Source organism: Megascapheus bottae, chromosome 1 (assembly GCF_031878675.1).
Source record: "Megascapheus bottae isolate mThoBot1 chromosome 1, mThoBot2.hap1, whole genome shotgun sequence".
NCBI lineage: Eukaryota > Metazoa > Chordata > Mammalia > Rodentia > Geomyidae > Megascapheus > Megascapheus bottae.
The window spans coordinates 32,406,208-32,429,109 of record NC_143509.1 but is presented as its reverse complement, the minus strand read 5'-3'; the positions used below and the strand labels follow the sequence as shown (position 1 = coordinate 32,429,109).

General features: G+C 42.2%; 1 protein-coding gene across 1 annotated transcript in view; it reads left to right on the top strand.

The window, feature by feature from the left end:
• Positions 1 to 14,041, top strand: part of Nceh1 (neutral cholesterol ester hydrolase 1) — a 43,150-nt gene extending 29,109 nt beyond the window's left edge. The window contains exons 4-5 of the mRNA XM_090342221.1: positions 10,698 to 10,869; positions 12,962 to 14,041. Of these exons, the coding sequence (XP_090198347.1) occupies positions 10,698 to 10,869; positions 12,962 to 13,579 (790 nt within the window). The 3' untranslated portion in view covers positions 13,580 to 14,041. The remainder of the gene's footprint in view (positions 1 to 10,697; positions 10,870 to 12,961) is intronic.
• The last annotated feature ends 8,861 nt before the right edge of the window (positions 14,042 to 22,902 follow it).

Sequence of the window (22,902 nt, the reverse complement as noted above, 5' to 3'; positions counted from 1 at the left end):
TACTATTATTTTATCATTATCATCATTCTGAAAATCAAACTCATGGCCTTATGCATACTATGATATTATTTTTCCCTCGAGCCTACTTTCATTTTATTTTTGTTTCTTTTTCTTTTTGATTGGTCATGTGGCTTGAACTCAGGGCCTGGGCACTGTCCCTGAGCTTTTTCACTTCAAGCTAGAGCTCTACCACTTTGAGTCACAGTACCACTTCCAGTTTTCTTGTGGTACATTGGAAATAAGAGTTCCACAGACTTTCCTTCCTGGGCTGATTTTGAACCATGATTTTTTTAGATCTCAGCTTTCTAAGTAGCTAGGATTATAGAGATGAGCCACTGGTGCCTATTTTTATTTTTAAGATAGGATGTCACTATGTAACCAAGGCTGTGCTCAAACTCAAGAGCCTCACTCCTCAGTCTCCCTAGGGCTAAGAGTACAGGCATGCACTGCTATATCTAGCCCTGTCTACTTATTTTGGCTTTACAAAGTTTTGGGAAAGAAATGACCTTTAACAATACAATTACCTTTACCACTTAAGTTGGATGTTAACTTTTAAAATAACTTAAAAAGTAATCATGATATTAAAAGAATCTCTGTGTTAGAAAAGTTACTTTCATTTAGTTCATTTCCATAAATTTGACCATAGAAAGTAGAAGTGTGTTCAACAAACCTTAATGGTATATTTGTTAATAATAATAGTGATTTGACTTGTCTCCACTATTTCTCTGCAAGCCACTTTGCTGGGTGACTAAGAAGACTATGAATAAAACTCCTGGGCTGGAAGTTTGGCCTAGTGGTAGAGTGCTTGCCTAGCATGCACCAAGACCCAGGTTTGATTCCTCGGTACCATATATGTAGACAAAAGCCGGAAATGGTACTATGGTTCAAGTGGTAGAGCTCTAGCCTTGAGAAAGTCTAAGGACAGTGCTCAAGCCCTGAGTTCAAGGCCCAGGACTACCAAAAAAGAAACGGGTCCAGTGGCTGGCAGCCAAAGCCTATAATACTAGCTACTCAAGAAGCTGAGATCTGAGGATTCCAGTTCTAAGCCAGCCTGGGAAGACAAATCTGAGAGATTCTTATCTCCAGTTAACCAGAAGAAAGCTGAAAGTGGACCTGTGCCTCAAGTGGTAGAGCACTTTTTCCTTGAGTAGAAAAAGCCAAGTGAGAGCTAGAAACCCTGGGCTAAACAAATAGATTAAATACATACATACATACATACATACATACATACATACATACATACATACATACATACGTGGTACTGAGACTTGAACCCAAAGCTTATGCATGCTGAGCAAGCACTCTACCACTAGGCCACGCTCCTGGTCCATGGTGCTCCATTTGAAATCACGACTTCATTTTTGTATGTCTGTGTCAGTGCTTGGCTTGAACTCAAAGCCTTGGGCTCTTGATTAGTTTTTTGCTCAAGGCTGGCCCTCTACCACTTGAGCCAGATTCTACTTCTGGCTTTTTGCAGGTAGACTGGAGGTAATATTTTCATGGTATTTGTCTGCTTAGGCTAGTTTTAACCTTTGTCCCTTAGATCTCAGCTTCTTGAGCATCTACAATTACAGGTGTGAGCCAGTGCTAACTGGGGAAGGCTTTGTTTTCTTGGTGCTGATTCTGGGGCTTGACCTTAGGGTTTTGTCTTCTTGCTCGCCTTTTCTGCACAAGGTTAGTGTTTACCACTTAATCCATCTCTCTGCTTTCAACGTTTTGCTGGCTCATTGGAGATAAGAGTCTTGACCTCTTCTGCCAGTGTGGCTTTTAGCTACAGTCCTCAGATCTCAGCCTCTTGATTCTCTAGGATTATAGGCATAAGCGAGAGACTGCTGTCATCTTAATTTCCCTTTAGCCCCCATTTTTATACTACCACATGCAGACATGTAACAATGGGATGCCATCATGCACGGGAGGGGGCAGGGTAAGCACCTTACACAAGACCTCCTGCCCCTCACACAAGTCCCTTAAAGTCATGCAAAATGGAGTTAAGGAATCCTTCCTCGGTGATTAGAATCAAACCAAGCAATCATTTGTTTGGGTCCCCAGCACCTACCTCATCCAAGACTTCAAACATGCATGCTAAGTACAGACAGACTGAATTGGGGGAATGACTTCAGAGAGTTACTCTGGGGCTCAATGGAGCCAATCAGCTCTGAAAGGAATCAGCTATTCTAGAACACTAGCCAAATCTGCCTGACGGATATGCCACGGAACGAAACCAGCCTACACACCCACTGTGCTGTGTGTTTGTAATTCCTAGCACTTGTTCTTTTTTTTTTTTCTCTATCAAGGCAATTAAAGCTCAGACCAGACACAGAGACCATTACTACGACCTGTGCTCCAATTGTGACACAGCCAATGTCAGATGACTGTGTTCTCTCTCTCGGAAAGAATGTTAGGAGATCTAGTGTGGCAGCATACTTCTTCATATCTTTCCTCTCTCACTTTGCTTCCATTCCATGAAGAACTAATAGGAACGTGTACATACACTCGTGTGCACAGATACATGCATGGTACTAGGGTTTGCCCTCTGGGTTCAAAGTTGGTAGACAGGTACTCCACCACTGGATTATATCTCCACCTTTTTGTGCTGGTTATTTTTTTATTGTTATTATAAAGATGTTATTCAGAGGGGCTGCAGTTACATAAGTCAAGTAAAGAATACATTTCTTTTTGGACAATGCCACTCCTTCCCTTGCTCTGTGATGATTTAGGGTGTGTGTGTGTGTGTGTGTGTGTGTGTGTGTGTGTGTGTGTGTGTGTGTGATAGGGCTTGAACTCAGGGCCTGGGCATTGTCCTTAGACACTTTTTTGCTCAAGGCTAATGTTCTCTCACTTGAGCACTACTTCTGGCTTTTTCTGAGTATGTGGTACTGAGGAATTGAACCCAGGGCTTCATGCATGCTAGATGAGCATTCTACCAGTAGGCTACACTTCTGGGCCCAAGGCTGGTTGTTTTTGAGATAGGGTCTGATTTCCTGCTCAAGCAAATTCCTGGACTGCAGTCCTCTGTTTGTTTAGGCTTCTCCTTACAGTTGGGTGGCAGGCACGAGCTGCCACCCCTCCCCCCCAGCAATTTCTTCCCAATGGGATCTAATCTCAGGAATTTTGCTGCCTATGATCCTCACAATCTCAGCCCCCTATAATTTCAGATGATAGGTGCACACCTCTACACCCATCTATTGGTTGAGAAGGGTCTCAAATGTATGCCTGGGCTGGCCTTGAACCTCAATCCTCCCAATCTCAGTGTCCCAAGAAGGTTACAGGCATGAGCCTCTGATAGTCTATGGATGTTGACCGAATGCCTGTTCCGTGCCAGGAACAATGTTAAATGCTCACAACACAACACAGCAAGAATTGATTCCTGCTCTCACGATCTAGATGAGAAAAGAAACTTTGACTAAATAATATTCAGTGTGGCAAATAAGGTGAGACATCTGTAAGTTGTACCTACCTAGTGTGAAGGGTCAGGAAAGGCATCTTAAACAATGGCACCTTCTCAAGGCTGAGCAGAACAAGATAGATGAAGAACATAGCTCATGGAAGTCTCATAATATGCTGGAAGTTTGGCCTAGTTGGAGAGTGCTTGCCTAGCATGCACAAAGACCCAGGTTCTATTCCTCGGTACCACATATATAGAAAAAAAAGCTGAAAGTGGTGCCGTGGCTCAAGTGGTGGAGCTCTAGCCTTGAGAAAGTCCAAGGACAGTGCCAAAGTCCTGAGTTCAAGCCCCAGGGCTGGCAAAAAAAGAAAAGAAAAGAAGTCTTGTGATATGACAGGGATTGGGAGAAGTGAGAGAGACAGAGTTTAGGGAGTACCCCAGGAAAGTGGGAAGATAGGGGTGACTGAGGAAAGCAGGAATGAGAGTGGACAATGACAAGTATGTTCAGAAGTTTGGTGAACCCAATAAACACTACAATATATTCCCCCTCCTCTCTCTCTCTCTCTCTCTCTCTCTCTCTCTCTCTCTCTCTCTCTCTCTCTCTCTCTCTCTCTCTCTCTCTCTCTCTCTCTCCCTGTGTGTGTATGAGTGTATGAAAAATGTATGGTGGGCTTGAGCTCAGGGCCTGGATGCTGTCCCTGAGCTTCTATGCTCAAGGCTAGCCCTCTACTACTTGACCCATAGCTCTGCTCATGGCATTTTGGATATTAATTGGAGATAAGAGTCTTACAGACTTTCCTGTCCAGTCTAGCATGAAATTGTGAGCCTCAGATTTCAGCCTACTGAGTAGCTAGGGTTACAGGCATGAGTACCTTGCAACACAATGTTATTTTTGTGCATTAATTGTACAATAATATTTGGTAAATAAATGAAGCTTTTCATCTAAGTCTATCTAAGTTACATGGACATATCCTCATGTGTGGAATCTTGGAAGGTTTTATTTTGGGTTTATATTCGTAAACCTCAGTGTAAGTGAATTATAAATGGTGTCTCCTTTGTCTCCTAGTTTATTTAATGAAGCACAACATTAGAACCATAAAGTAAAGGAAAATGGAGGATTTAATATCTTTCTATAAAGGATAAAGTGCCATTTCTCAGCCTTTTGGCTAAGACTAAATGAAAAAGATAAAGTGCAAATAATAAAGCATAGGTTATATAAGATATTATTAAATTCTTTTTTATTGTAATTAGTAAAAGGGTTACATGATATTTGCCAGATAGAAGGTGCATTAATTCACATACATTGATACCCTTTCACATGTCTTGGTACCCATTACCCTCCCCCCACCCCCCCCACCCGTCTTGGTTTTCCCCCCTTCCCTATCAAATTTCAAATAACCAAATACAAATAAATTCAATATATCAGATAACAAAGTGAGATACTGTAACAATATGAGATAATCAAGAGACAGCAAAGGAGATGAGAGACAACATAGTACATTAAGGACAACAATCATTCGTTATATGGCTTTTGTTTCAAGGATATTATTAAATTCTACAATGGATGTACCTTGCTTTTTAAATTTTTGGGTTTTGTTTTTTATAATTTAATTTTTCCCACATTTTCAAATCTGTTGTATGGAGGTGCCTTAGACATATCTATACCCACCACCTGTTATAGCTGGATATTGAAGGGAGAGTAAAGTTTTATGAACTCTGAAAAGTCATGTTCTAATGTAGGGCCCACCAGATGCCAAAATGCTAGTGTTAAATTGCCCCTTACTGAGGAAGCTAAGCAGTGAGACTCTGTTGCCTTCTGTTTGTTCAGCTATCAGATCAGATACACAGTGCAGCCTTCATGGAAATCCCTAAGGACTGGCAGGTAGAAGGCAATCTGATAAATGCAGAGTGATGATGACCTGGCTGTCACTGTCACATGCCTTTTGTCCTGTTTCAGGGGAGAATCTTTACTGGTCACCCCTCTTCACAGAGGCATGGAAGGTAGCACAGAGATGGAGAACTGCTCTAACATACTAGAGGCCGTGGGTTCTAGCCCCAGCACTAGAAAGAAAGAAGAGAAGTAATGAGGGAAAGAAGCGAGGGAGAGAGGGAGGGAGGGAGGAAGGAAGGAAGAAAGAAAGGAAGGAAGGTCTGCTGAAAACATATTTCTTATTCAATCATGCCAATCTAAATAGCATCACAAATAATTTACTACACTGAGAATAACTATAATATCTAATAAGCCACTCTTTTTATATGTATTTATCTTCTTTATTTGTATTTATTTTCTTGGCCATGATCTCTACTAAAGTTAAAAAAAAAAAAAAAACAAGCCAGGCTTAGCGATTTTAGCAGTTTGGAGGGCTGGGAGTGGAGCACAGCGTTACCCAGAGCCAGAGTTGCAGCTGGCTTCCACAGCACTCATGACCGAGAACCATTCTGAGCTCGTGGACCCTGGCCTCTCTCCCACCTGGGCCTCCACAGCTATCTTTAGCTTCTGGACCCACACCAGAGAGAGGAGGGTAGAAGGACATGGCACAGAGCCTGCCGCTGTGACCCCCGAAGGAGCCCTCTTTGCCCTTGAAGTTAAGGCCAAGATCTACCTCTGAATGGGTGGCCGAGGTTTATATAAACCCAGGGCTGAGTTGTGCCCAAGGTCTCTTCCTTATTAAGCAAGTGTTCTTCCCAGGAGCCACACATCCAGCCCCTTGAACTCTGAAGCTGGCGCCATTATCAGAAGCTACACATTGTTTGAATAGCTCCTGATTCCAGGCTCTCTCTCCTAAGGACTTTGGCCCAGCTTCCCCTTTGCTGTCCATTCTTTTCAATGTTCTTACTCCATCAGCCAAGGCCTGTGCTGATTTCCCCTTCCTGGCTGAGTCACGGGTGGTCAGAGCATCTGAAGGGAACCAACGTTGACAGTAGAGACAGGGAAGTTGCTCCTTCAGCCAGACACAGTTGAAAAACCAGAAGAAAAACTATCACTTCTGGTTCTCTCGCAGTCATGCAGGCTTGTGATTTTTTTTTTTTTTTTGGTGCTGGTACTGGGGCTTGAACTCAGGCTCTCACACTGTTCCTTAGCTTTTTCATTCAAGGCTGGCGCTCTACCACTTGAGCCACAGTTCTACTTCTGGCATTTTGCTGGTTACTAGGAGAAGAGAATCTCTTGATTTGTCTGTGCACTCTGGCTTTGAGTGGAACCTTGATTCTCTGATCTCAGCCTCCTGATAAGCTAGGATTACAGGTTTGTCAGCCCAGGTGTTTTCTGGAATTTGTGCCAAACATTTATTTATGTATAGCACTTGGTGTTAGGAACACTCTTCAGAGTGCTTGGTTTTCTAGCTGACTAAACCTGCCATACAGACAAAACCCACTGACGTCTGTGTGTTATTAGGTTGCATGTGGATGAGTGATGTACTGCACAAATGGACACAGATATGTGCAGATGTGTATGTATGTTAGATGTTTAAACTTCAGATCTTTAGATTCTAACTAAAGTGGTTTCCATCTTCTTCTAGCACTGTGAACCCACAGAGTTTTGAATGCAAGCAGCATAGGGCAAGTTTGCTATATGTGTTTTCTTTTCTTTTCTTTTTGTGCCAATTCTGGGGCTTGAACTCAGGGCCTGAGCCCTGTCCTTAGACTTTCTCAAGGGTAGAGCTCTACCACTTGAGCCACAGCACCATTTCTAGCTTTTTCTATGTATGTGGTGCTGAGGAATCAAACCCTGAACTTCATGCATGCTAGACAAGCACTCTACCATTAAGCCAAACTCCAGGCCCTGTGTGTGCTTTCATTGACTAGCCTGGCAAAGAATTTTCTCATACAAACACGAATTTGATTATTCTTGAATTAGGTGAACTTCAGCTACTTTGAAGTGTCATGTTAAGCCATGAAACTGAAGAAACTGGTAGTTCTATTGTATTTTCTCCAATTGACAAAAATAGTGTTCCTTCTTTCTGAGTAAAATAAAAATTTTCCAGCTTGAACAACCATAAGATGGGTGTTAGAATTTGGATTGTAATGGGGCTAGGAAGACTATCACATCATGATTTGTTTGGTTTTTATTTCGGTTGTAGCAGTTTTGAACTCCGGGCTTCACAAATGGTAGGCAGGTACTCTACCACTTGAACCATACCCCAGCTCTGTTTGTTTGTTTGTTTGTGTGTGTGTGTATATACCCTGTTACTTGAGGCAACTATTAATTGACTAGTAGCTCTTATTGATTGATTGATTGAATTGGTACTGAGGTTTGAACATGAGGCCTGCTAAGCAGGCCCTTTACTACTTGAGCCATGCCCCCAGTCCAACATCCCCTATTAGACTGACAATTTCCCTTGATCCAAAGACATGGAAACCTTGTCTGGGATATGACTAAAAGACTCAATTCATGTATAAAGCCTCTTATGACTATCTTCCAAATGCTTAAGCAACTAGAAAAGCTGTTTACTAGAATACATAGGATATTAAAAGAAGTAAAAATAGCCCTTGTTTTTGCAAGTTGAGACATGGAAGGCATTTGTTTCTCTTTAAAAATTAGTAAGTCACTTTGGTAATACTAAAATCCTCTAGGACCTCGGGGTGGTGGTGGTGGGTTGGGGGTAGGATGGGTACATAGACTTGTGAAATGTTGCCCCCTAGTGGAATAAATCATGTACTCCTATCCCTGAATCTTAAGGGATAGAATAGTGAGCTACAACTTTAAAACCCAGTAGAAACCAACCAGAAAAAAACTCAGTGGATGATCAGTGGTCCACCAATGAAAAACTAAGATATAAAATACAAAGATTATTTTATATTCTATATGACAGTAACTAAGGAAAATTATTACATATTTATTTATTTTTTTTGCCAGTCCTGGGGCTTGAACTAAGTGCCTGAGCACTGTCTGGGGGTTTTCTCAAGACTAGCTCTCTATACTTGAGCCACAGTACCACTTCTAGCTTTTTCTATGTATGTGGTGTGGAGGAATCGAACCTGGGTCTTTGTGCATGCTAGGTGAGCACTCTACCACTAAGCCAAACTCCCAGCCCCAGAAATCTATTTTTTATTAGTGTATATTGTACATGTGGGTAACATAATTTGATCCTGTTTCCCATAGGGAATTTTTTTCTAATTTCAAATGCAGTTATTCCACAATAACCAATTCTTCATACTCTACTTGCTAAAATATTTCAAAAATATTTGTCCAGTTGATTATCTGCACTGAATATGAAAATTTTAATTTGTAATCCTGAGGGAAGCTGAGAACTGAGGACTGCAGTTCGAAGCCAGCCTGGGCAGGAAGGTTTGTGAGACTCTTATTTTTAGCTAACTTGCAAAAGCCAGAAGTAGAGCTATTGTTGAAGTGGTCCTATCCTTGAAGGCTAATGCTAAGTGAGAGCAACCAGACCCTCAGTTCAAGCCCCACTGGTCACCTCCCCCCTACACACACACACACACACACACACACACACACACACACACACACACACTATAGGTGGGAAAAATAAATGACATTTTATAGACTACTTAGAAAATGTTAAGCTGGCCAGGAGTTTGGCCTAGTGGTAGAGTGCTTGTCTAGCATGCACAAAGACCAGGGTTTGATTCCTTGGTACCACATACACAGAAAAAAACACAGAAGTGGTGCTGTGACTCAAGTGATAGAGCTCTAGCCTTGAGAAAGCCCAAGGACAGTGCTCAGGCCCAGAGTTCAAGTCCCAGGAGTGGAAAAAAGGAAGACAAATAGAAAATGTTAAGCTAATTAATTCAGAACAGAGTCTGAAATGACTAGTTTGGAATTTTAATTAGATACTTCATCAGTTTTCTTTTGGTGTTGTATGTTTGACTTAATTTCCAAGGGAAGTAACTTTTCTGTGGCTCACTTTCTTCATTTACAAGGTAAGGTTATGTTGATACTCAAAACAGACTTATGAGAACCACTTGATGGTAGCTTGCTCCTGTCATCCTCATTGCTCAGAACATCAAGACCTGGAGATCACACTTCAAAGTCAGCATGGGCAGAAACATGTGCAGGACTCTATCTCCAAAATAACCCATGAAAAGCGAGGTTGAAGGCATGGGTCAAGTAGTAGAGTACCAGATGTGAGCAAAAAAGCCAAGTGAATGAAAGCCCTTCACTGGCACCAAAATAATCATGACAAGCAAAAAAAAAGTTTTATTAGATATGCCATTCATAGAAATTAGAAACAGGATGAGTAGCTTCATTTGACCAAAGCCAAAAAGGCTGAGAATTGCCAGGAGTCACAGACTCACAGCTGCAAACCTAGCTGCTCAGAAGGCTCAGATCTGAAGGTCACCATTCAAAGACAGCCTAGACAGGAAAGCTCATGAGACTCTTATCTTCAAGTAACCGGTAAAGAGCTGAAAGTGGGTCAAGTTGTAGAGTCCAGCCTTGAGCAGAAAAGCTAAAGGCGAGTTCCCCAGACTCTGGGTTCAAGCCAGAATATTAGAACAAAAACAAGTGATAACATGCAGAATTTTATATCAAAGAGCAAGAAGAAGACAGGGATAAGACTGGTAATGTCTGTGACTATCTGCAATAGCCATCCCAGCTCCCAGCTCTGCAGGCAAGTGGAAGTCCACTCAAATTACACAATAAGGCTCAAAGGGTGAGGGAGTCTAATGAGCACAGGAAGCAGGTGGAGATGACACCTGGATAGACCTGCATGTCCTTATGCAAGGGAGTGCTATGGGCAGGGAAGTGTGTGTGTGTGTGTGTGTGTGTGTGTGTGTGTGTGTGTGCACACACGCGCGCGCACGAGAGCATGTAAACTGAGACTTGAACTCAAGGCAGGGTCCAGATCCTCCCCTTAACTTGTTCACTCAAGAATAGTGCTCTACCACTTGAGCCATCATTTCACTCTTTTCTTTTTGCTGGTTAATTGGAGATGGATTTTACTGCCTGGGCTGACTTTGAACCACAGTCCTTAGATCTCAGTCTGTTGAGTAGCTAGAATTATGAACATGAACCACCAGCATGCAGCTATGTATGTGTTTTATTCTGGATGGGGACTGTGGCTGTAAAACAAATGGTCTTTTACTAATGTAATTTATTAGTCTGTTTTTGCAAGGAAGTACCTAATTTGCCTTTATATTTTTAATTTTTTTCTGGCTTTAAAAGAATACATTTTAGTCTTTAAACTATTTTTTAAAACTTTTATTGTTGTTGGTATTGGGGTTTGAACTCAGGGCTTCTGTGCTTGCTAGAGAGGTACTCTACTACTTAAGCTACGTCTCCAGTCTCGCATTTGAACTTTAAATAACTGATAATGAAGTCCTAAAATGAGCTTTACCTTTGTCTTTGCAGATACAGGCTAGTTCCACAGGTTTATTTTCCTGAACAAATTCATGATGTTGTTCGCGCCACAAAGTACTTCCTGCAGCCTGAAGTCCTGAAACAGTACAGTGTTGACCCAGGCAGAATTGGCATTTCTGGTGACAGTGCTGGTGGGAATTTGGCTGCTGTCCTTGTACAACAGGTAACACCAACTGACCTGCTCCCTACCCAGCCCTTTTATTGATATGATGTGTTCAGAGAGCTTGTAGAGCAAGGAGATGGGTCCGTGAAGGCCTGAGGAGACTAAGATGGCAATGTAGTGTATCGCATTGTATCAAACAATGCAATACAAATAGTGGACAATGTAGTCTTATTTTGTGTGTTGGCACTAAGACTTAAATTCAGGGTCCTGTGCCCTCGCTTGCTGTTTTTCTCCAAGCTTCCATTCTGCCACATTAGCCACTGCCTCACTTCCAACTCCAGCTAGTGGGATAATGAGATAAGAATCTCACTGACTTTTCTTCCAGTGCCAACTTCGAACTACGATCTTCAGATCCCAGCTTCCTGTTCACAGGAGTGAACCACTAGTGCCCACCTCCCTGAAAGATCTTTTTTTTTTTTTAAATTTTTTTCTTTTTTCTTTTTCTTTAATTGCCAGTCCTGGGCTTGAGCTCAGGGCCTGAGCACTGTCCTTGGACTTTCTCAAGGTTAGCGCTCTACCACTTGAGCCTCAGCACCACTTCTGGCTTTTTTCTATGTATGTGGTACCAAGGAATCGAACCCGGGTCTTCGTGCATGCTAGGCAAGCACTTTAACCACTAGGCCAAACTCCCGGCCCCTGAAAGATCTTTTAATATGAAATTAAAAAACTACAAAGCATCGTAATCTACTTAGCTTCCTTTCAGCTCTCACAGGAAAAACGACTAGTTTTACAAAGTAGAATGACAGCTTGGAGGATTGTGGTCTCACTGTGCTGGGATATGTGGCTGTGGATGCTTCCTTCCATTCCCCTGCAATCTCTCTTTGTTGGTCCCTTGTCAGTGTGATTTGTTGTCATTCTGTCAACAAGCTTGAAGGCCAAGGGCTCCTCCTTGGGGGGTATACTGAGACACTATGGAGTCTGTTGGTTTAGCTTTTCCTCCCCTTCTCCTTAGCATAACCAGACATGTGCATTTCTCCCTAGGAAGGCTTTGCCTTTGAGGAAATTAAAAATTAAATTGTTACAGATAATATATCCATAATACCCAGCAAGGTATTCTGAGTATCAAAGAATAATGCAAAGTAGGTATTAATGGGGGTTTAAGGTTCTCAGAAGTCCTGTGCCCTAGATTCATTCAAAACTACAGAGTCATACACACTATTCCTTTCTTAGGAAATACCTGGCATCTGGGCAGGAAAGTGGTGTTGGATTTTTTTTTAAACTATACCACTGTGTTAGTTCCTATGACAAAATGTCCGAGAGAAACCAATTAAAAGAAGGATTTATTTTGGCTTACAGATTCAGCGTTCTCAGGCCATGTCAGATGCTATTACTTGAATCCCGAGGCAAGAACCTCATGGTAGAAAAGCAGGGCAGAATAAAGCTGGTTATTACCTCAAGGCATTCAGAAATAGAGAGTGAAGGAGAGGTGGGGCAGGAAGGAAGGGGGAGGGGAGAAACAAGCAAGGAAAAACATACCCTTTAGGACATGCCTCCTATTGCCTCCAAATAAGGCCTGCTTACTTGTAATAATGTCATAAAATTATAAATCTGTCATTGAGACCAACATTGGTGGCACCTGTAATCATGGCTATTCATGTGTCTGAGATCTAAGGATCTTGGCTGAAAACCAAAACCCCCAAAACAGGAGACTTATTTCCTATTAATCAGCAAAAAAGCCAGAAGTAAATTTGTGGTTCAGAAGATAGAGGGCCACCTCTGAATGAAGAAACCAAACAAGGATGCTCTGAGTTGAAGCCCCAGTACTAGCACACACACACACACACACACACACACACACACACACACACACACTCATAACACTGGATTAATCCACTGATGAGATTCGAGATTAGAGCACTTATGGTCAATTGCTTTTCAAAAGCCAACTGGTAACCAAATCTTTAACATATTGCAAGATTTGGGGATAAGTTGCAGATCCAAACAATTATGATTGCTTAATATTTGTTAGTAATTTCACACAACCAGCTTTGACTGATTTAAAAGCAAACCATAAAGCTACTCTTTAACGTGTACTTTCTATGAAAGGATCCATGCTAAGTAAATAAAATCATGTTGTTTTTCTTGTTCCCAGTTTAGTCAAGATGCCAACTTGAGAAATAAGCTCAAACTGCAAGCTCTTATCTATCCGGTCCTTCAAGCTTTAGATTTTAACACACCTTCTTATCAGCAAAATGTAAACACCCCAATCCTGCCCCGCTATGTCATGGCAAAATACTGGGTGGACTACTTCAAAGGTGATTATGACTTTGTGCAGGCGATGGTAGTTAACAATCACACTGCACTGGATGTGTATGAAGCAGCTGCCTTTAGGGCCCATCTCAACTGGACGTCACTCTTGCCCTCATCCATCACCAAGAACTACAAGCCTGTGGTGCAGACCACAGGCAATGCCAGGATCATCAAGGAACTCCCTCAGCTGCTGGATGCCCGTTCCTCTCCCCTCATTGCAGATCAGGAAGTACTTCAGAACCTCCCAAAGACCTACATCCTCACTTGTGAGCACGACGTCCTGAGGGATGATGGAATCATGTACACCAAGCGCTTGGTGAATGCAGGCGTGGACGTGACGCTCGACCATTTTGAGGATGGCTTCCATGGCTGCATGATTTTCACCAGCTGGCCCACTAACTTTTCAGTGGGAATACGGACTAGGTATAGTTACATCAAGTGGCTAGATCAAAACCTATAAAGGAATAAAACTTGCACAGAGCTCAAGTTCCTCTTGACATCCTGTACCTGCTTAGTGGCATAGTTACATTTTCCCCTCCCTCTGTTTCTTGCAAGTTTTAGAATCTCGATTCCTTGAAGACTTTATGATGATCTAATTTATATTTTTTTAAAAAAGGTAAATTTGACTCACTGAAGTGCAAAGCATCTGACTTGGTTCCCGAAGTGGATCATCTTGCCTGAAAAGATTTTTTTTTGAAGTTGTGAATAAAAAAGGATATCCAAGGAGTTAAGAAAATGTGGGCTCATCAACTTTCTAGAGTTTATTTTCAGTTGACAACTGTTACTTGTGTGCATTCAGGTCAATGCTAGGGACCAAGGGCCCTCTGTTATTTTTGGATTTTTTGTGTCCTATGGGAACAAGGCTTTTTAGCAAGACACATTTTTCACAATGCTTCATTTCTCTAGAGCACTGATTTTGTAAAACAGCCAGCTATAGCTCCATATGAGTTCCCATGATACTTGAAAGTTCTTTTGTATTACTATTAGGAGAAAACAAGAGTTTGCATGCACTGAATATCTATCTACACATAGTTAGAATTTTGTAGCTTGGTTTTATCTTTTCCTTGGGGGGAAAATCTCTTGGGAACAAATTTATTTAGATGTAGGATACATTTTCCATTGTTAAATAAGTAAAAACAAGCAAATGAAACTATTTGTTTCATTAAAAAATGCTCTGGTATAGTATACATATACATACACATTTGATATAGTTGGAAAATAAAAACACATTTAATATTAGTTTAAAATGATGGGGGGAAAAAACCTTTGGAAAGTCTAGTCCATTCTTGGAGACTCAAATTTTTCTCTAATGTGGCTTTCAAACAGGGACTGTTTTGGTATAATATGATGTATTGTTTATTTTTTTAAGTTATGTAGTGTTAATATGTAGTGAGACGGGATTTTTTCTGAAAGACATCTATAATGAATATTTAAAATAGTGGTATTTTTTAAAAAAACGACCTTAGGATTATACCCACAAATAATTTTATGGAAAAAAGTAGTAGTATTATATATTAGGATATAATATTTTGATATTTATATGCATATTTGAATTAAAATAACTAGCAACTCAGATTATGTCTAGTAAAGCCATCAAAGTTTATAAAGATTGGATATATCTCATATCAAATCTGAAATGCTTCAAACTCCATTATTCTGAATACTACTGTTATTCCACAGTAGTTTCCACAGAAGTTTGTTTCATGCAGAAAATATTTACAAATTATACAGTTACTTTCAGATTGTGTTTGCAATGTATCTCTCCAACATAAATTAATTTCTTGTTTTGAGTTGTGTCCCATCCTCAAGGTATCTCATTATGTATAGTCAAATATTCTAAAATCTAAAAAAATCCCCAATCTGAGCCACTTCAGGTCCCAAGAATTTTAGTTGAAGGATATATTCAACCTGTAGTTCATGTTTCTCTCTCTCTCCCTCTCTTTCCCTTCCCCCCTCCCTCCCTCCCTCCCTCCCTCCCTCCCTCTCTCTCTGTCTCTGTCTCTGTCTCTGTCTCTGTCTCTCTCTCTCTCTCTGCCAGTACCAATACTGGAGCTTGAACTTTTCTCCTTTCGTTCTTGTTTTTGCTCAAGGATGATGTTCCATTACTTGAGCCACAGCTCTGCTTCTGGCTCTTTGCTGGTTATTTGGAGATAATGCTCTCAAATTTGCCTACCCAGGCCAGATTTAAACTATGATCCTTGGATCTTAACCTCCTAAGTAAGTTATCTCTGCTCTTGATGGTCACAGGAGTCGTCACTTTCTGGGTAAAAGGACATGCTATGGCACCTCATTCCTATACCCCTAATTTTAATTTTTTGTTTTTATTTCCAACCAGGTCAAGAAGTTCTAACCACCCAAACTTACCTTCATGTAAGGTCTTCACTGCCAGTGGAGCATAGGTACATTTCAAGAAACTCCAGTTCTGACCTGAGTTGAGCACTGTGCCTTCTTCATACTAAGCCATTTCTGCTCCAATCTGGTGGCAAAGATTTGGCTCAAATGGTAGAAAAGCAGCCTAGGGGCTGTGGAGAAGAGCAGTCTGGCTGAGTCATGGCACAGTGCATGAGAGGAAAAAAAGTTGATCCTCTTTTTCACTCCTTTGACTGAAGGGTATTTTCTTACCCACTTGTGCCAGTGAGATAACGAATGAAATTTTACATAGTTGTTGTGAGAGTCAATTGCATGTGTTTGTGTGTGTGTGTGTAGCAATAATCATACAAGCTACCTTCGGAGTCTACTTTGATGAATCATAGATCATCTCTGGGCCTCATCTCCCTTTTCTTCAGAATCAAGAAAGCTGAGTTACTTCATCTTTGAAGCCTCTTGCGGCTATAATTTCTAACCACTTTCCAGCTTGGATAATGTACTGTCCTCTTATGATTTGTTCTTGTTATGATTCTGTATGCATAGACAGAGCAGATGTATTGTCAGACTTTTCTCCAACTCAGAGACTGGTTGTAGGCCGAGGCATTGTCCCTGTACTCTTCAGCTCAAGGCTACCACCCTACCCCTTGAGCCACGGTGCCACTTTCGGTTTTCTAGTGGTTAGTTGGAGATAAGAGTTTCATGGACTTTAGTGCCCAGGCTGGTTTTGAACCCAATCTTCAGATCTCAGCTTCCTGAGTAGCTAGGATTATAGGCGTGAGCCACCGTGCCCGGCTTCAGAAACTATTTACACCAGGCAATATCAAAGATATCTACTGAGACCTTTCATTCCCACTTAGGATATAGGTTGATGCTCATTTTCAACTGAGATTAGGAGAAAACAATTATGAGAATATTAGGAAAAGTACTGTTCTATTGGTATCCACTTCCTTCAAAGTGTTCTTTTTTTTTTTTTTTGCCAGTCCTGGGCTTGAGCTCAGGGCCTGAGCACTGTCCTTGGACTTTCTCAAGGCTAGAGCTCTACCACTTGAGCCCCAGCACCACTTCTGGCTTTTTTTTTTCTATGTATGTGGTACCGAGGAATCGAACCCGGGTCTTCATGCATGCTAGGCAAGCACTTTAACCACTAGGCCAAACTCCCAGCCCCTTCAAAGCGTTCTTTTCCTGTGGACCTGGGAATTGAACCCAGAGCTTCAGATGCTAGGCAAGTGCTCCAGTGAGCCAGATCCTCACCTCTGACAGTGTGTGTGTGTACATATGCACCTGTACTGGTGCTTGAACTCAAGGCCTTGCACTCATGCTTGACTTTTTTGCTCAAGGATAGCTGGTGCTCTACTACTTGAGCTGCATCACTTCTGGCTTTTTGCTGGTTACTTGGAAATAAGAGTCTCATAGATTTGTCTGCCTGGGCTTGATTTGAACCTCAGTCCACAGATCTCAACCTTCTGAGTAGCTACAATTACAGATGTGAGCCACCAGAGCTTGGATCCATGCCTATAATTTTTTTTTCATACCATTAAAAGTCAGGCCCTTTCTGTTTGTCTGTCTCTTATATAATACATGCAGAGTTCCATAAAATGACATCCACCCCGGCTGAGAATTATGAGTCAAACTCTACAGAAATTCCAGCTAAGTAGTTTCAAATTTCTCGAGTTCTCTCAGATAAAAACCTAATGCAAAAAGAGGGGCCCACCCTATTCCTGATGAAATACTTGAGTTTTATTTTCCTTTGGGGAAAATAAGAAATGATTTTTTTTTTGGTATTCTACTGATAGGTTATTTTTGTCTAGTACACTTTTGTTCTTCAGATCTTGGGGGAAAAGTTAATCTTTTGTAATGTGAGTATGTGAAATAGGAATATTAATATATGCAGAAAAACTTTGAAGTGTAAATTAATCTGAATGTGTTCCTGTTTATGATGCATTTAAAATGTGTACTAAGATTATGTTGGTTGATATCTTATTTTATGCATGACCTTTTAACCTTTGACCTTGTGCCTACCCCCCCACTGCAAAGAGGGGGCAGGTTTCATAAAGGATTTTAGGAGCAAATAAATTTTATAAAATGAGAACCAGTGTAGAGATGGGAAAAGTGTGTCTCCTTGGAAGTAAATGACTCCATCTGGACTCTGTCTCCTTCAGTTCTTCTGCTCCCATTTGTGTTTCCATTTAAGTGAGATAGTTCCTTTCTCTATTTTTTTTCCCATACCCCAGATCCCTATTCCTCAGATTCTCCCACTATATAGCCCAACTGTCTTTCTGTCACCAGAGGTGGCTTTACGACCTCCTGGATGATCCTGTATCATGTCTCCTGGAGAAATGGCATGTTGTCTGGCCTAAGTGAAACATGCCTTAGGCTGGTAGGCTATTCATAAAAGTCAGGGGGCCTAGGATTGTGACAACCTTTAATTCACATAGTAGGGAAGGATAATGCAACACAAAAACGTCTGGGTTGTAACCATTCCAACCAAGGAATTATCTGGATCAACAAAGGAAAGTTCTCAAGATGACTGTGACACCATTTCACATTTGAGTTTATAATACTCAGTCTGTAGCCATACCATGGGAATTTATAATGGTTTCTTTCTAGAATGAGATATATATATATATATATATATATATATATATATATATATAGATGTAGTAAATGATTCCATGCTGCTAAGTGTGTACAAGTGTGAGGTGGAATCCCAACCCTTGGGAGACTGAGACAGAAGGCTCACAAATTTCAGCTCAGCCTGGGCTACATAGTAAGACTCTGTCATAAAAGGAGAGAGAAAAAGCCGGGCGTGATAGCTCATGCCTTACCTGTACTCCTAACTACTCAGGAGACTGAGAGCTGATGATTGCAGTTCAAAGCCAGCCCGGGCACTAAAGTCCATGAAACTCTTATCTACAATTAACAACCAGAAAACCAAAAATGGCACTGTAGCTCAAGGGGTAGGGTGGTAGCCTTAGCTGAAGAGCTCAGGGACAGTGCCCAGTCCCAGGGGTAAGGTGATAGCCTTGAGCTGAAGAGCTCAAGGACAGCGGCCAGGCCCAGAGTTCAAGACCCATGACCCCCCCCCCCCCCAGACAGTCAGACAGAAAGACAGATAGACAGATAGAGACTAGAATGTAAATTAGCTCTGTGTGTGTGTGTGTGTGTGTGTGTGTGCACGTGCACTTTACCTAAACTTTTTGCTCAAGGCTAGCACTCTACTACTGGAGCCAGCGCTCCACTTCTAGCTTTTGAAGGTTAGAAGAGTCTCCCAGACTTTCCTTCCCAAGCTGGTTTTGAATTTTGATCCTCAGATCTCAGCCTCCTGAGTGGCAAGGATTACAGGTGCTGATTTGCAATTGTTTCTTATTAGCATACATTTACAAGGGGTAGTGCATTGTAACATTTCCACATGTATACAATGTATCCTGATTAACTTCCTCCTAACTGTAATTATTTTCACAAGTCACTAATATATGATTGTAAAAAAAAATCCTTCAATGGTTCTTTGAGGCATTAGATGTAAGCTGCTTGTGATTTTCCTTTCTTTGATACTGGTGATTGAACCAGAGCCTTGGGATCGTTCTTCATGCTAGGCAAGCATGCTACCACTAAGAAACTGTCCCAGCCCTCTATGTGTTTTTCATTGATTGTGAATTTTATTTCCTATGTTTTCATGTGTTCTTTTTGGTGTGTGTGTGTGGCACTGTCCTTTAACTGTATTGCTCAAGGCTGGCACTTTACCACTTGAACACTTACAGTCTTTTTCTTGTTAAGTGGAGATCAGAGTCTCATGGACTTTCCTACACGGGCTGACTTCTAACCAGAATCCTCAGATCTCAGCCTCCTGAGTAAGTAGGATTGTGAGCCTGGCCTCCACATCTGTTTGCTTTAAATTTCATGTTTTCTAATTGAGACTGTATTTAAATACATAGAAGATGGTTATGTTAGTATGAGGTTGCCCACATCCAAAAGCGTGGAACTGTAAATATACTATGAGGCATGCATGCCACTCAGCATGTCACTTTACATAGAGAAGAGTAGAGGATATACATGTGTATGAATCCTTCCCCAGATTTCCATTTCCATTTTCAATTCCCCTTCCTCAGCCAGATGCTGTCTGTGCACAGCCTTGCTCCCATTCCTTCCATTCTCATGGTTATGCTTGAGACTGGCCTCCAGCCTCCACTTTCTGAGTAGCTAGAATGACAGGTACAAGTCTCTGGCACTAAGTCATGTATTCTTTCCCCCCCCTTCCTTTGTAAAAATGTATTCTTTGTAATAACCATAACATGGGCCTCTTCCCTGGTAATGGACTGTTAGATGTTCAGAATTTGGGACGCCTCCCAGCAGCCTCTGCCCTATCTGGCCTGCAGTTCACACTTCTCATCCCCATTATATCAAGGCCTGAGAGAATGCCATCCCCATGCCTACTTCTCTAGGTGGTAGATGCCAAGTCTTCAGATACTGATCATTTTAAGCTCATCATTTGCCTTAGTTTGGGGTAGAATGGGACGGAGCACTGGTTGCCCAAGCCTGAGAGCTCTTTAAGTTGCACTTCTGCAAAGTCTTTCTGCTTCTTCCTCAATTCACTCTTCACAGGGCCTGACAAGTCTGAAGTGGTATCAGCAGCAGACAACTCAGTGACTGCCAGCATTTTGCCCTGGCATTTTGTACCTTCACCAGCAAGGAGCAGCAGAGCTCCCACAGCTCTCTTTGTCTCCATCTTCTGGGACAGCTGATTGACACTCTCACCTTTCCCCTGAAACAACTCATCTAAAGCATTCATCTGTTCTTATTTAAAAAAAAATCTATGGACTCTGGAGCTGAGGTGCTCTGACAGCTGGCTGCATGCATGTTGGATGCTGTCATCCACTTGACTCTGGTAGTCCACTCTGTCGGGCAGAATTGTCCTGATGGACCTGCAAAATTCAAGAAAAAGAAGAAAACTAAAAAGGGAGGTAACCCCAAGACAACCATCACTGGGGACTGAAATTCAACTGAAGTAAAAGATTACACTGACCCTGAACCTCCCCTACCTTTGGACACAGTCATAGCTGCCAGGGTCAAGAGTGTCACAGACCCCAATAACACCAAGGATCTGGAGAGGTGATATAAAACACCTGGTGCTTGCCCTGGGCTCCAGCAATATAAGAAACCAACAGTTCTTGGGTGCAGTGGCTCACTACTGCAATCCCACCTACTTAGGAGGCTGAGAACTGAGGACTACCATTCAAAGCCAACCTGGGCACTAACGTCCACGAGACTCCTATCTCCAATAAATCACTAGAAAAACTGGAAGTGGGGCTGTGGCTCAAGGGGTAGTGTGGTAACCCTGACCCGAAGGGCTCAGGGACAGCACCCAGGCTCAGAGTCCAAGGACAAAAAACCAACAACTCTGTAGTGAGATCAAACAACTGAAACAGGAAAAGAAAGACCTGCAGGATCAGCATGAGAAAGAGAATGAGAAGACTGCCCCTGTGCAAGAAGTACTGAAAACAGAGCTGGAAACCCACAAGCTAGCAATACAGATATTGGTGTCAGAATATGATTTACAGTCTGCCTTGTCTCATATGCAACAGGTACCCAGTGAAAGCCTGCTGCCTGCAGGCTTCACAGCATCTCATCTTAGAGCTAGAGATGGCATTGTCTCCAGTCACCAGCATGCAGAACGAGACTAAGAAGAAGAATCTATTGAAAACATGAATGATGTGAAGCTTCAGCTCTAGGAAAAGACTAGCAGCTGTATAAGCCTGTAACAAAGGAAACACCAGTGCAACTAGTAGCATGGCATGTGGGCATGGCCCTAATTCTTGTATCCCATTGGTCAGAGAGAAACCTCAACTAATAGGGGGTGTGGCCAGAATCTTACATTCAGGCAGAGTGGGTAGAGTCATGATGGCAGTTGCTCCTGCAGTTTCATCTCCATGTAATTCTGTCCAGTTTGATATGGGGCAAGAGTGGGACTGCTTTAGCTGGATAGGTGCTCAGGTTTATATGTACCTTTCCTTGCTTCCCCCACACAATGGACACCACTAGTTTCCCACAGCTCTCAATTGCCCTCCAGGAAGTGGCACCAAGAAACACAGCCATCTGCTGTGTTTCCAGTGTCTTCCTGTTGTCACTCCAAGCAGAAGTAGCTCTATTGTATTGTATTTGCTGACACATATTCTGATCAAGGAGCCACCAAAATTTATAATGTTCTTGATGTAACCTGCTCTTTGAGTCCTAGAGAGACTGAAGGATTCAGGGACATCTGATGTGCCAAGATTGTCCCATGTTCTGGGAATGACCCCTCCCCCCCACCCCGCCCAGGGCCCATGTTCTAGGAATCAAAAACACATGTTCCCGGAACTAGCCCGGACTTGAACCCCAGGTGGCAACAGCCCAACGCCCAGCGGTTAGACACCTGAGCTCTGACCAATCCTGAAGCAACCAGTGGTTCGAAGTTACTAATCAGCCAATCAGGTGATTGTAACTATGGAACTTCCCTAAAACTTGTTTGTATAAAAGCTGTGTAAGGGGCCGGGAGTTTGGCCTAGTGGTTAAAGTGCTCGCCTAGCATGCATGAAGATCCAGGTTCGTTTCCTCGATACCACATATAGAAAAAAGCCGGAAGTGGTGCTGAGGCTGAAGTGGTAGAGCTCTAGCCTTGAGAAAGTCCAAGGACAGCGCTCAGGCCCTGAGCTCAAGCCCAGGACTGGCAAAAACAAAAACAAAAACAAAAACAAAAACTGTGTAAGACCTTTGTTTGGGGCCTCTTAGCGTTGCCGGCTATGGGTATGTGGAGGTCTGAGTTCGAACTCGTAATAAACAACCCTTGCCTCTCTGCTTTGACCTTCCTCTGGTGGTTCTTTCGGGGCCCTAGGAATTTGGGTACAACACATGCAGGTTCTGGGCTGCTCTCCATGAGTATTGGCCATGCTGAACCCCTAGGCCATGCCTAGCATGGCACACATTTTACACACTGTTGATCTCAGAGGAATCAGAAATAGAATCATGGGAGAAAGAAGAATATCTGAGAAGACCATGCTGCTGCTGCTCAGGAGTGTGTGAAATCCATACCAGCACGCAAAGAATAATACCTTGCATATGGCTGTAAACAAATCTGACAGTCAAACGGTCAACTACCAACCACATACAATGACGCTGCATCCACAAGCCAGGTTCTTGAGCAACTCTCACCCACTTCAGAGTCCCCGGATGTCTATTTCAGCATGAGAGTGATTGGTTGTCCCTTAGAGATCAGCTGAAGTGATTGGTGAATTCATTGTGTGTGGCTAGCTTTTCCTTTCAATGAAAATTTGTGCTGGTACACACATGAAGTTCACATGGGTTGAAGTGTTGTCTCTGGAAGGCCACTGTGAAATGCATATTGCAGGGACTCTGGGTGGTGGCAGATCCTCAGTCCATCAACTT